The sequence below is a fragment of the Strix aluco genome, chromosome 5 (genome assembly GCF_031877795.1).
Source record: "Strix aluco isolate bStrAlu1 chromosome 5, bStrAlu1.hap1, whole genome shotgun sequence".
NCBI classification, from domain to species: Eukaryota; Metazoa; Chordata; class Aves; order Strigiformes; family Strigidae; genus Strix; species Strix aluco.
This window is the reverse complement of record NC_133935.1, coordinates 63,629,128-63,644,312: the sequence shown is the minus strand read 5'-3', so window position 1 is coordinate 63,644,312 and position 15,185 is coordinate 63,629,128. Positions and strand designations below refer to the sequence as shown.

The following is a 15,185-nucleotide window of genomic DNA, read 5'->3' as shown; positions in this document are numbered from 1 at the left end:
TACCAAGTATTTTCGCTACCAGAACCTAATTTGCTTCCTTTCGATTTTTCATAAAGCAACAGCCAAAAAAACTTTGTATTTCAGGAAACTGCAGAGAGACGTGTTTATGGCAGGAAGGGGAAAGAACGCAAAGTTTTACACTGTAAAATGGAGTTTATTTCTTCAGTACAACTGAAAGCTAATTTAGACCATAGTACATGTGTTATACAATTCTGGAATGGAATTCAGGAATTAAGAAGTCCTTTCTTATTCAGGTTAGCCAATACACATTTGCGATGTGCAGTTACAGAGAAAAGAAATCTGAGCCTCAGGAACTGATGCAGCTTGAAGGATACACTGTGGATTATACAGCTCCTCACACAGGTACTCTTCATGATTTTGAAGTATGATATGTTTGTGTAAAACAGCTGATTCAATTTGCTCGTTTTGATCTAGCAGCAAAATACCCCAAGGTTCTTTGGCAATTATTCCACTAGGATTTTCTGGTGTGAAAAATCATGCTTTTAGAAAGAAGCTTATTGTAAGAAGAATGAACAGTAAACTTGCACTAAGGTTGTCTGAAACATTGTAAGACCGCATATGATACAAGGAAATAATTATTAATTCTAGTCAGTCTTTACCTTTTCTCTCTATTTTTGATGGTGGAGTCATGTGGCAGTGTACTGTGAAGTATATTCATAAATTATTTAGAAAAGAAGGTGAATGATGACAATGCTTGCCAAACACAAATTACTCAGAGTGATCAAAAATAAATTTGAGGATATCAGAAAAATCTGCACAAGTCAGTATTAAAATGACAGAGGGAAATCATGTGGAGAAAAACAGTTCTACTCTACCTACACAGTGGACTGTTATGAATTTGACTTATTGACTTATTATGAATATGGCTTCTAAGATGTTGAAGACTGATCTTGGGAAACATTGGCTCAATGTTTAGAATAATTGAGAACACAAACAATGTTCAGAAGGTGTTTGCAAAGCCAAAAAAATGTTGTCATAAAAAATTCCTCAGCGCAGCCACATTGAGTGTTGTGTGCTGTTCTGGTTATGTACTCTCAGAACAAAATACTGGAATAAAAAAAAAGGGACCAAAGAAGGAGCAGCAACACTGGTAAGAGGTATGGAGTTGCCTCTGTTCAAGAAGAGATAAAGTTGGCGGGGAGTTACAACTAAGAAAATGATGCCAAGAAGGAGGATATGTTAGAGAAATGCAAAATAACATATGACACAGAGAAGATGAATAAGAAATAAATTGGAATTGAATTGGAAATGGTATTATATTATATTATATTATATTATATTATATTATATTATATTATATTATATTATATTATATTATGTTATATTATGTTATGTTATGTTATGTTATGTTATGTTATGTTATGTTATGTTATATTATGTTATGTTATGTTATGTTATGTTATGTTATGTTATGTTATGTTATGTTATGTTATGTTATGTTATGTTATATTATATGGTATTAAATTGGAAATATTTTCTCCTGTGACTTCCATGTATTACCATTTGATCCTTATAGCTCTAGATTTTATCATATTTCTAGGTCATTAACACCTGTAAAATGTTTTAACACCCACCCCACCACACACATACACAGAGGAAAACCAATAATGTAATAAACATTAATGGTGATCTAGAAGTAACTTGTATTTAGTAAGATTACCTTCCTACTTCCTGCTCCAGGTCTTCAGGGTGGTCGAATGTTTTTCAATGCTGTTAAAGAAGGTGATACCGTGATATTTGCCAGTGATGATGAGCAGGATAGAATACTCTGGGTTCAAGCCATGTACAGAGCCACAGGTCAATCATATAAGCCTATTCCTGCAAGTCAAGCTCAGAAGATGAATCCTAAAGGAGGAAGTGTCAACACAGATATATCCCCACTTTGTAAGTTCGCTTTCTTTTTCTTTTGTGGCTTTGGTTTTGGTTTTAGATGGTAAAATATGTAGCAGCTCCCTCAATAAAGTTTAATTAAGCAGCAGTCATTCACTAGGGAAACGTGCCTAGCAGTTTGTTGTTAGCCAGAAGCTCTTTAACTCAGATTATTATTACCATCAAGGGAAATCCTGATTTACAGGTCATTATTTTTATTATAATCCATGAAAATACAGCAATTAGCTTCATATTCATTACAGTTGACCCACACATTACCATGGAGATGGTGTTTAGTTTACATTATATTTTTCAATAGCCAGCCAGTGTAGTGTTGAATAGAAAAGCATCAATCTGTTCTCAGAATTTTATAGATTTAGGTCATTTTATCATACATTGTATATATTAGTCATTTTAAAATTGCTATGCAGACAGTACATTGTGATGTGAAAGGCACTAGATGGACTGCTTGGATTTTTGCACACCTCAGTGTAATATTAAACTACATATAAAAAATTTTCAAAAAATAATCAGGTTTAAGTTTTTCTCATCTTTCTTTGAGGAAAATATTGTTTCAGAGAAAATCAAGATGGATAGCATAATTAACCATATCTGGAAATTTTCATATAATCTCTTTGGAAATATTCTGTCATTTAGATATCTGCACATAGGAAACATATATAATTTTTCTTTTTCTGTTCTGGACGCTGAGTGCAATCCAAGGATTTTTGTAATAGCCATCAAATTTTTAAAATGTCATGTGACTGTATGCAATTATCCTTCTACATTATCATATATGTGTATATGTGGAGTGATAGAAGAGATAAATGTTTTAGACTCAACTTGGCTTAATATCTGAAATCTATAGCAGGTTGACCCAAAACCATTCTCCTGTGTCAGTCCTGCTATCACTCTGTCTCACGGCCTTCCATTCATCCTGTAATTAATCTTTTACCATTTTGCTATTAGAAGGCAGTAAAATGTGCTTGTTAAACTCAGTAATAGTTATGTAAAATCCTGACTGGGCTGTCAAGAACACTGAAAAAAACATAGTTTAATCTCACAAAAGCACTGACGTCTGTTGAATTTCTATTATGAAACAATTTGGAAGGGCAAAATAACCATTTATCACAGGGGGTGTTAAGGTGAAGTATTTTGTAGGATGTAAGTAACACTGCAAAAGCAAATATGGAGCGACAGCCGAGGAGTGCTTCTGCTCACCTCCTCCCCGTTACCCGGATCTGGGCTGGGTACTGGGAGTTCACTGTGTTCCTCTCCTAATGTTTCTACTTTGTGTGCATCAGTTAGAAAGGACAGAAGTGACTGTAGTCAGCAGCAGCCAAGGAATTGCTCCTCTTCTTGGACACTGGGTTTACATGAAAGTGAAAGCAACTAAAAAATGCTGACTACAGGGCAAGGAAAGTTATAGAAAAAAAAGGTACAAAAAAGTGCAAGTTTAGGTATATTGAAATTATGTTTCCAGACATAAAATTAGTGGTAAAGAATTAAAAACCAAGATTGACATGTGTTGATATTATCTTAGACAGTTAGGGAGACTACAGTTCTTAGGTGGAAACTATAGGGAAGATAATGGGTTTTTTTAAAGGCAGTTTAATGGAAGCTCAAAAACTTCAAAATATCATGTATTTTTCTGGCATGCTTTTATATCAACTTGCACAAACTGATATGACTGAACTGTATATAAATCAAAACTCCGTGGTTAAATTATTATTGGCCTTTGTTTGAATGCACTTCAATGTTGGCATTTTTGTAATTAATTCATAGAATTATTTTCAACAGAGTAACTTGTGAATTTTCATTTAATGTGAGGTTTAGTCTTGAAAGAATCAATGTTTGACTGATTTCTGTAATATGTCTAATTCTGCTTACATGAAGAAAATTTCATTATTCTGTCTTTTGCACTTGAGGAAGAAATGGACATAAATTAATGAGTTTTTATGAAACTGCAAGACTAGGGTTTACTGATACAACCTTAAATAATTTTCTAAGACTCCTGCTTCATTTACACATACTATGCTGATTTTCTTGGGACACAGTTTTACTCCTAAGGAGAATCTATAGCTGACCCTTTGTCAGATTTAAATATGTTCAGTTTCCTAAATTCAGTTTGTTTCCCCCTAGACAAATGTTTGCGTGAAGTTGAGAGTATTTTATTTTTAATCAAGATATAACACCAAGTACATGAGAGCTAGTTTATATATATTAAGTGAAATTAATTTCCATTTTTTTCTTTATTATGATACATTTTTAGTATTAGGAAATACAGTTATGACCAGGGAATTTGTCAACTATTTTTTTATGTATGTTATTCTTCAATTAATACATCATGTAAGCATTTCTAACCAATACAAGATCACATTGTTTTAGTTTTAAAAGCATATCATATAATGCCCCTACCACACACAGAAAGCAGAAAACCAACTAGGGCTTTGCAAAACAAATGTCATTTAATAATATTCAAGCCTTGAAAGTCTGTTCCCATCTTCCTCATCCTCTAAAAAGATAAGAAATTCAACTCACTCATCCTGATAAAATGTACAAAAAGCACTTCCAATAACTTGAAAAAATTTAAATATCTTTAAACTGCTGGATGTAAAGAAAAAAACAACTTCAGGAGACATGTTTCAACGTTTTTAAATATTGTGTTTATGAAATATCTTCTCTAATCCTGAAATTCTCTTGATAGATACAAAAAACAACTGAAAGTTGTCATTAAAGAAATTAGAACATCATATGATGATTACTATGCCACATACCTAGCTGTATCAAGGTTAATTTTTTGCTAGTAATAAATACTAGCATTTCCATTTTCCATGGCCTTGTAGACAAAATTCTACTTTCCAAAGTTAACATTACATTATTAACTGAAAATGGTAACTTGTCAAAGGCAAACATTTCATTAAACATTTAATATTTTTAACCAATTGATAAGTGTAAATGATGTAAATTTTCACAGCCTCTACTGTTTTCTATATTTTCAAGTTCAAAACTCTTAAAGAGTTTTTGTAAGCTGTGGTAGAATTATCCCTGTGATCTATACCATGAACTCCTTTTGTATAAAAGAAAGTAGTAGAAGGGAAGGAGTAAGAGATTCCTTTTGTATAACAAAGACTGTATTTTTTGCAGTTATTGGTGCTCTACATAAGATAATTCCTTGTACAAAAGTGTGCTTAAAATGAGGTGAACAAAACACAACCACCTCAGAGCTGGATCAAAACAAACACATCAGGAACTCCTGAAAAGAAACTAGACATGTGATTATAAGACGACAGCCAGGGTCTTACTGATCTTTACAGCAATTATCACAAATGCAGAAAATGGAAATGTTGCTCTTGCATGTGCACAGCAGCAACACTCCAAAAGGCCAACCTACAGATCTCTAACTGATCTGAATGTGCAGTCTCCTTGTTGATGCTGTATAGCAGTTTAGGATCATTCATGTACTGCATTTAGAAGAAACTTAATATTCTATACTACCAATGAGGCAAATACACATTTAAATGTGGCACTGGAATCAAACTACTATTGTACCTGTCCAACTTCTAAAATGAATACTAGCCAATCTCTTAATTTCTAAGTAAAGCAACTTGGTACTGCACTTTTGTAGTATTAGCTGGCTCCAAAATAAAAGTGAAGACAGGGTAATGTCAGCAAAGAAAAAGAGACTGCTCTTCAGTTCCACAATACTGAATAAACATGCTATAATGCAAAGGACAGAGTATTTAAGGATGCATGATTGTAGAAAAAAACAGAAGTTCCCCAAGGACATGAATGTTTCGGGGAAAGCGTCAATTAAAAATAGATTCATCTGAGTCACATAAAGGTGCAGGAGGCTAGCCGTTTCTTAATGAGCAATGTATTAGGAGATCTATTCATACAATTAGAAGAGCTGCTGAAGTGATGAACACTGTTAATAACTTGGTTGTAACAAAAGAGTAACAGCAGCACATGAGGGGATTGTCATGTCTTAATGAAGAATCACAATGCCAAACATCATTCTGATCCTACACCACCAGGAGTTCAGAGATGGTCTCTGTGAAAATATTTGCAGAGAAGAAAGGAGAGAAGACAGATACTGGAAAACCAAGTTAGGTGAGGAATCCTTTGATCTGAGATGTATAGTTTTCCTCATCTCTCTTTTGGAATGATGTCACTTATCAAAACAACTCACAAAAGGAAAATAATTTGAGATTTTGCAGAGATCAATTATAACAGTTTTCATAAAAATGCTGTTTAGAGCCCATGTAGAAAACATCACATCCTGTTTATTAAGTAGCAAGGGAGTAGCAAAGGGATTCAAATACACAGACCATACATTGGTATTACAAGACATCATTTCAATGACATCAACACTGAAGACATTTCCAAATGAAGCATCCATCTGACCAAAAGAGCATCACGTAGGGAACTTGTGTGGACATTTAAATCATCCAAGTGGAGCAGTCAGTGTTGTGTAATCAAGAAGAAAGTGCAGGCAATTTGCCAAATGAAGAAATGCTTTGGGATTAGTCATGAAAATTTAACATGTTCAGTCTGTTTGGATATACCCATGATAAGCACTATAAAGTTTCTCTCTCTAGCATAGTTTAATGATATGGGAATAAATTATTAGTTTCGTATTTCTTTTAAATGTTATTTGTATCACTCTCAGTCTTTGAACTGGCTACATCAGAGACTCTGTGGGAAATCCAGAGTATGATTAATATTAAGGTACTAGTGTCATAATACATACACACAAGAAATACCACTGCTTAACCGTATGGTGGCATTACTCAGTTTTGGAATAATTGGTAATGTTCCTGTAAAGCAGTGCTTTTAAAATAGTTCTGAAATGTTTGTATCTGTATGTTCAATTAATTAAATCTTTTAGAAACAAACAGAAAAAAGATACTTTTTCGTTTGACGTTTTCTCAGTAGGTTTGGCAGCTTTATATCCATCATACACTTTGCCCCCTGAAAGTGTGGAGTAACTGCACCCTGCCTGGATGTTCCCCCATTCCCCTTCATGTCCCATTCCTGCTTGCCTCCAACTACCCCCATCTCCCTTTTAGAAAGAAAAGGTTAACACCGGCCTCCACCACCTTAGTCAGTCAGTAAGTCACCTTTATGCTCTCTCCTGTGCTACTCAGAAACATGCAAAAACTGACTAGTATCTTCTTCAAATCTGTCCTTTGGCAAAATACTGGCAGTCCATAGCGTGCTATCCCCCGCCTGACGGTCAGGCCATATGGGCCGCCTGCTTTCTCATATTCTGCCATTTTCTCTCCAACTGTTACTTCATTGTCTGATATTTAAATGGTAAGGTTCTGGGGACATAGATTGTCTCTTTGGCCTGTGCTTCTAAGCGTATAGCACTTTGGAGCCCTGGTCAATGATCAAGAGTCAAAATGTTCCCAATGTAAGCTGTCACTATATGTATGGAGTGGCACTTGAAGGAATGTAATGCATGTCTTGCCACTGTCTTTTGCAAAGAGCATCTGCACCTTCATCTTCATCCAAGCAGTTCCAGCCTCTCCTGTATCAGTCATAGTTCTTACCCTACTACTCCCTAGTCTTTAAATCTTTTTAATCCCTACAACACTAGATTCCTTGTCTTTATCTGTGCTTCTTTCCTGCCTGCCTGAGCTAGTTCAAATTGCTCCCACAATGCTTAAACTCAAGCAGAGATGTCACTGAGAGCCACAAAAGGGAGGAGGTCACTGCTTTGCAAGGCCAGTTCCCGTAGTTCACCCTAGCACAGAGTAAATGCTACAGAAAACCTGTATTTGCTTCTGGGCTGGAATGGAACAGAAATGATGCCTAGTGATTTTGTTATCACTAGGAACTACTCGAGCCTGTGCCATGGGCATGGAATTCTTGGTCATTTTAATTCACTTAACTCTACTGAGTCACTGAGGATGTGATGATTGTTATAGCCTTTGCAGCTGGACTGAAATTGGAACTCTCTTGCAAAGATGGCAAGAGGCATATTCAGGATGCTATTCTGCCAAAATGAATGTCCTTGTCTAAAAGAACACCCAAAGAATTTGCTAAATCTTTTGTAAGTTTTTACCATGGTTTCAAAATATATATATATTTGTCCTACCTTGATCCAAAAAAAAAAAATGGGTCATTTTCCAAAAGCTGAAATAAATACACAACCTGAAACAGACAGTGTAATATGGAAATAGCAGCCAAAACAATGAGTTTGAGGCAACCTGAAAGCAGGAGAACAAATTCCATTAAGAAGCGAAGAAAAATAATTGTGAAAAAGCAGAAGTATTACTGCTTCAAAGTTCTCCCCAAATATCTTCACACTGTTTCCCAAGATTGAGAAAGTGTAGAGAATAAAATGGAATTGTATTTTTTCTTAACTGTGTATCACAATATATCACTCTATGTCTTTTGAATTTGCATGTAGCTTGAACAGGACATCTAAAGCTCATTTGTGTAGGAATTCGAAAAATACACTCTAATGATTTTTAAAAGTAGGGTGTTAAATAATGTTTAGATCACAGTCATACAACATTTATGGATTCCTCATAATCTTTGATCAAGTTCTTATATTTTTTTAAAAATCCATTTTGTTTCAAAAAGATTTACCAGTTGTCTTATATGTATATCATAGCAGTAGAATAAAATGTAGTGTATTACACTAGATTTATTTTTCTATTGTTTCCTGCTTACCTGCAGCTGGTAAAGGTAAGTTTTTGGTTTTCTGATGCTAAAATATATTTGGTAACAGATCTTCTGTTACTATTTGACAATGTTATTTGTGCTGTTTCATTCACTTAAAAATATGGTGATCAGTCATGGATCTTTCTGTAGAATGTAATCTAGCAAGTATTTATACTTTTAAGTAAATATTTTTGCTTACTTTGCACAAATTATGTAATAGCAGATTCTGCTTACACAAGCTGCATTGTATTCAGTAGGTCTTATACAATTCTGATCATCTCGATGACTGTATCAGAATGTTGAATCTGTTTCATTTGCATCATCCAGTCTCCTGATTTCAAAATACTTAATTACTTGTCAGTGTTTACACAGATTTTCTTTTAAAAAGGAGGAATCTTTTATATTTGTGTGGTTAACCAGAGAAAAAAATCAAGCCAGTTAATTTAAGAAAGATTCAGCTGTGTATAATTTATACGAGATCAATGGCAGAAATAAATATTAATCTTTTTTTTTTTCTGTCATCTTATTGTAAATAATGACTCAATAAATTAGGTATTCATATAAGAAGGAAAAGTTACAAGAAATGTAGAAACCAGACATTTAATATGTTTAATGTGATATTGGGTTTGCAAAACTTCTGTCTGTGTGTAGATCATTTTGAAAACTATGGATAACTTCACATTGTAGTTTAGTACTTTCAGTAATGTGTTGTTTATCTTTGAATTCATGTGTTTAAATACATTTAAATTGCACTAATTAAGGGAGAGCATTTCATGTACCTTTGTCAAAAATATGAGCTGTTTGTCATTAATGATAGGCTAGTCTAATGCTCATGGAAATATTGTTAATCTATGTAATCATATATGCTACTCATCCTTAAACCATTAAAAATACATGCTGCTGTTTCTCTGGGATGATGGTCTCATACCTTACACCATCGATGTATTGTCATACTGTTTATTTGCTACATCCACCTTGGTGAAATCTGTCACATGGATGTGACTCTTGCTTTGACAATGCAAAACCAAGTGATATGAATTAGTTTCTGCATCTTTCCAGGATGTGATGCTGCAGATCCTTCAGTTTGAATTAAATAATTCTCCCATCCACAAATACAGCTGAAAGTTGGACTTGACATGGATCAATATGATCTGGGGCTAAATTTCTAAATGTGACTGATTATGTTAGCATCATGCCCACAGATCAATATTGAGTTTTATTATGAACCTGACTCTATAATTGGGTTTAATCAATAAACTTTTGTCTCGTTTTCTTTAGAAATTTTAGGTTTGTACTATGCAGGTTTTCAAAATTGCATTTAGGATACACTTAGATCTATACTTTTCTAGTAACGAATATAAAAAGAGCTGGGTTTGAATTTAAAGGAACAAAGAGCTAAGACCCTATTGAAAAGGGAAGTCAATTTTTAAGTTGATAGGACTGTTCACCCCAGTACAGTCTATAGAATCCAAGACAGCTAATGTGCTAATACATAACTAGTCCTTTTGGGCACTGTAAGGCTTTTTCTGTCCATACTTGATAGATAATTCACATTGAGGACTTTGACAAAACATAGCATTAATGAAAGCAATCACTAGAGCTTCTCTTTTGATAAACCCGCGGGGTTTAAAGGCGTTCAAAGATGCAATCTGTGAAGAACAATAAATTTGGGCCTTTGATTGAAGTGCCATTTGGGATGGTATGTTTTCTCGATGTATTTACACAAAAATGCTGCTCCCTTTTTCACTAGTCTTTGCTGGAAGGTTGAAGGAGCTCTTTGCCATTACTACATTAAGGTTTGTCTCATTAAAAGCTGTGTACAAAAAGAAGGCTGGAAATGACCTAGCTCAAGCCAGTGTGTTCATTTCTGCTCCAGTTTGCCATTTGAGAAGTAGGCTTCAAGCCATGATGAATATTTCTATAAGTGGTACTTTGATCTGCAGTAAAGATGCTCTTTCTGATCTGAAGAAATAAGTGCATAAACCTTTTCTTTTTTTTTGCAACAGAGGGAAGGATATTTATTTCGTTATTTTGATAAAATTAGAAAGACAGCCACACAAACCCAGGAAATTATAGAACACATTTTTTTCATACTCATAACACTGTTTTGTAAAATGTGACATTTGAAGAGCTCCACTAGAAAACCATGCTTTAAGAATTATTTTAATGTACTCTACTGTATTTTCTGGTAGTCTTTCTAAATTTTGTTTAATCTGTCAGTGGGTAGCAACTTTTTCTTTTTTCACTGTTACACTCCATAGATTGGTATGATAGAAAAATAATTGAGTAATAATATTTTCAGATTAAAAAACAAGATTCTAAAATAAGTTACCTGCAAGCATCTACTTATGTGACTCATTTCTTTGAGATATTTTCAAGTTTATATATTGAGACATACCATGTGTACACTTGTGTTTGTAAATCTGCAAGCTCACTCACATGTATTGTTCTGCACATTTTTCCTTTGTATGAACAGATACAGACCGTGGTCAGAAACATGGCATGGATGAGTTTATTTCTGCTAATCCCTGCAAATTTGACCATGCTTCCCTCTTTAGACTGCTTCAGAGGCAGACCTTGGATCACAGATTGAATGACTCCTATTCTTGTTTGGTGAGTACTGGCTGGAAGATAGATATAAAGAAGTGAGAAATAGTTGTTACAAAGTAGTCCTTTCTTCCTAGTTCATTCAATAACTGCAGTTGTAGTTGGAATAAAGGGTCCAATCGATTGGTTTCAAATTTGAAAATTACACACTTGCAAGCTGCTGCTGTGCCACTCAATAGAAAGCAAAGAGACCCAAACTGTCTCTGATTTTATCAGCTGAAATTTATCATGTCCTTTATGGAGGTTTGAATAAAAACAGAAGGTTTTGATAATGGTAAGAGCTCCTGTGGTAGGATTTACTGACACCTGTACAGGCATTTTAAGGTACAAATGTAGTTGCCTCATGTCAGACATTTTCACCTGTCTTGTAATTCTTCATTCCACTGTGGTGTGAAGAAGGAAAAATGCCAAAAGAAGGGAAGCAGAACCACAGGCAATATAGATATGTGGACATATATGTATTACCTGAATTGCAAATAACAAATGTCAGTATAATTATTAAACAAAAGCAAATAAAATGTTATCTCTGTATCAAAATTAATGTTTTCACTTTCAAAGACAGCTATAAAATATAAGATACTGGTATAACATGCTTTCGTATTTGCAGCTGCAGTTTCCTACACAACATTTTCTATTCTATGCTCTGTGGACTAGGAATTGAGGATGGGGCTGCTTCAAGTTTTGTCTTCAGCAGGGAGAACCAGCAACAATCTTGCGGAAGTTCATCAGATTATACACACTTGCTAACTATGTTTGTGTGGGTCAGACCTTGTACCTTCCCGAGGCTTTAATTTTCACCTGATATCATGCCTGAAATACTAATCTCTAAGGACCTGAAATGCCTCATAGCACATAATTCTTTTCACTTTACTATCCCAACAGTGACAAAAAAGGATAACTTTTTTTTAGTTCTTTTTTCTATTGGTCTGACTAGTCATGTAATACAGAGATAATGATGGGGTTTTTTAGGTTTGTTTGCAAGTGTAAAAAAGGGGGAAAAAATGATTATTTGATGACCAGTTGCTTCCTTTTTAAAATACTACCAGATAAGTATGTATAGAAAAAGTTAAAGGACTCATTTTTTTGTCTGTGGGTTGCACACTGAATCAAAGAGGCCTGAAGGTACATCTGTACAAAGTAATTGGCACTCAAAGAGAAAATGGTTAGCTTTCTAACAGTGCATTGGGGTCAAAATCTTTTTTTATAATAATAATATAGTAAGACACTTAATATAACCTTGAAATCAGGAACTTTTAGAAGAGGTTAGGTGAAATACACAGTGCTATAGCAACCATAAAGCAGATGTATTTCTTATTGTTCTTTTTAAAATTCAGCTTTTAATAAGTAGAATGGGTGATAATTTTTTGTTAAATTTCATATTTAACTATATTTTTTAATTTTAAAAATTGGGAACATCAAGGTAGCAATAGAATACATGAACATTTAAGCGTGATTTTTTTTTTTCCTGAACAGCTCATTTCCTATCACTTTTGGAAACAATGCATCCCCTTACTTCAATAAATATAGAGTAACCACACATACAACTTGTAAAAATAAAAACAAAAATGTGTAAGAATTGATATTAAGCATGGTTCTGTATTAAATTACTATATGACCTAATTTCACATTCTCGGTATTGGGAAGCTTCTTTTTTTAATATTTTTTCAATTATACAATTAAAAAGATATGCAGTTATCTAATACTCTGTAGCATATAGTTGCTATGTGTTTGTGAGGCTTATGCATGGTATGGGGTTGAACAAGGGCAGGGAAGGCACATATTTATATGAAAATTACCACACTAAACCAGATCTCTTACAGAGACTGTAGTTCAAGTAATGAGTTCTTTAAAAATTCGTATTCTTGTCACAATTTTCTCCCTATAAGAATGTACAGAAATTTTGATAATTATTTCCTTTTGCAGTGCTAGGCATTGACATGCAGCATTTTGTCATGTTTTCCATGAAAATGTAGAGACATATCAGTGACAATGACGACGTATTGACAGAATAGCAGTCACAATAACCACTGTTTATTATATCTAGGGCTAGGATACATATTATTGCAGAAATTCAGTTAAAATCTCTTTTCTTTCTTCTTTCAGTAAAATAGCATATTTTCTAGCAAACACTGTGAAATACAGGAATCATTGCAGCATGACTGGATATTAGTTTAAAACACTGAGGACTGTTCTGGGTGCTGTAATAAAGCTAACTGTTCTCTAGAAGCAGATGAAGCTCTTTAAAGGCAGTAGAAACATTGACTTCAAAGAAATTAATCAGGAGCAAACACATTTATGAAATAACTTTGAGGTGTTCTTGTTTGCAAATACTATGTTAAATTCAAGAATTGGGGGAGAATATAAAATTTAAATTCCTGCCTCATGCAAGTCTTTTAGTAAAGTTAAAACATAGATGATTTAAACCTGATGTGAATATATTTTTAAGTACTGTTTAATAGTATTTTTGCTGATACTTCGTATAAATATTAGACATCTGAGCTTGCAGAAGTATTCACAAGCAATAGGGAAATATTGTTCTTAAACTACTAAACTGGTGTTATAAATTAATGACTTGCAAAATCATTTTGCTTATCCAAGTTATTTGTATATTTGAGTTCAGGTGTTCCTCAATCCCTCTTAACCATTTGGCAGGGATGATGAGAGGGAAATATCACCACAATTAAGAAAAGAACAAAGAAAAATGCTTATTTAGAACAGCTATGAAGGAGCTGTGCTTTCCCAAGATTTATGTTTTTCTCCCTGCTGCTTTTTGGAAGATCACTGTGCTATTTTTTTTCATATTGTGCGACAAGGCAACCAAGCCTCTTCTTCTGTTTTACATTTCTACATCAAGAATCAATTATTTTTTTTTACTCTCTGGATTCACTCAGGAATGTTTTTGTGGTGGTAACGAGTCTGTACTTTGTTTTTGTCTGTGTCAGGGTTACACCATTCTGGTTTCATCAAGACTCTGCCCAAGGAAGCCCTCAGTATGCCCCAGAAAATCTAATTATTATTTAAAGTCAAATCATACTCATCTTACTCAGGTGGCTTTTAACAAACTACCTAGCTTTGTATCTCTTTACTAGCAAAAGTTGTTAAAAAGTTGTTATAAGTGCATGCATCTTACATAAGAAACAAGGTAGATGGTCAAATTGTCGTTCTCTCCCAATAAAGTTGCAGCCACAGGGAAGTGACCATCCAGAAACTGTGTTTTAATGTCAATGTTAATGTCCCTCAGCATTACCCAAATGTTCTCTCATAGGTTATAATTAAGTATTTTATCAAAATTAATTATTTTGAAGTGTTATTTTATATTGGATTTTGATATAATTGAATCTGTACCAGACTTTGGATCTATTAGCATGTTTTTGTAAACTACATATTTCATAGTGGTGGTAACTCAGAACTGCAAATAGTTTCTTGACATTTACTCCTTTCAGCAAGAGGGCTATTGTTGGATCTAGCTCCCAATGTCATCAGCATTAGTCAGATATAAAGCATTGTAGTGTAAAAAGTTTATGTAATCCACATAAAAATATATGCTTCTGTTCTTTGTTTGATTTAAAAACTGTGAGCAGGGAAAGAAATCTCAAAATGTTGTGGGTTTTTTTGCCTCTCTCTTTCAGGGTTGGTTTAGCCCAGGTCAAGTCTTTGTATTAGACGAATACTGTGCTCGCTATGGAGTGAGAGGCTGTCACCGCCATCTTTGCTATCTCAGTGAATTGATTGAACATTCAGAAAATGGTTCTGTCATTGATCCAACCTTGCTCCACTACAGTTTTGCATTTTGTGCTTCTCATGTTCATGGTAACAGGTAATTTAATAATATATTTTTAAATTCATAGCCTTAGGAGGAATCAAAAGTATTTATAGGCTCTTGCATTCACCAGGTAGGGAGGTTGCACACAACAGAAATCAGTTCATGAAAATTTCTTCAGGGGTATCGGATGTTCTATACAGATTACTATTTTTAAAAAAAATATCTCCTTGTAGTTGTACTGTGTTAA

At 34.1% G+C, this 15,185-nt stretch overlaps 1 protein-coding gene across 11 annotated transcripts in view; it reads left to right on the top strand.

Moving 5' to 3' along the window:
- The window catches only part of CADPS2 (calcium dependent secretion activator 2), a 322,674-nt gene that overhangs the window by 205,984 nt on the left and 101,505 nt on the right, over nucleotides 1-15,185 (top strand). For all 11 annotated transcript variants that reach the window (XM_074827609.1, XM_074827608.1, XM_074827605.1 and 8 more), the window contains exons 10-13: nucleotides 255-363; nucleotides 1,702-1,905; nucleotides 11,045-11,181; nucleotides 14,805-14,992. In XM_074827609.1, coding sequence (XP_074683710.1) covers nucleotides 255-363; nucleotides 1,702-1,905; nucleotides 11,045-11,181; nucleotides 14,805-14,992 — 638 coding nt within the window. The remainder of the gene's footprint in view (nucleotides 1-254; nucleotides 364-1,701; nucleotides 1,906-11,044; nucleotides 11,182-14,804; nucleotides 14,993-15,185) is intronic.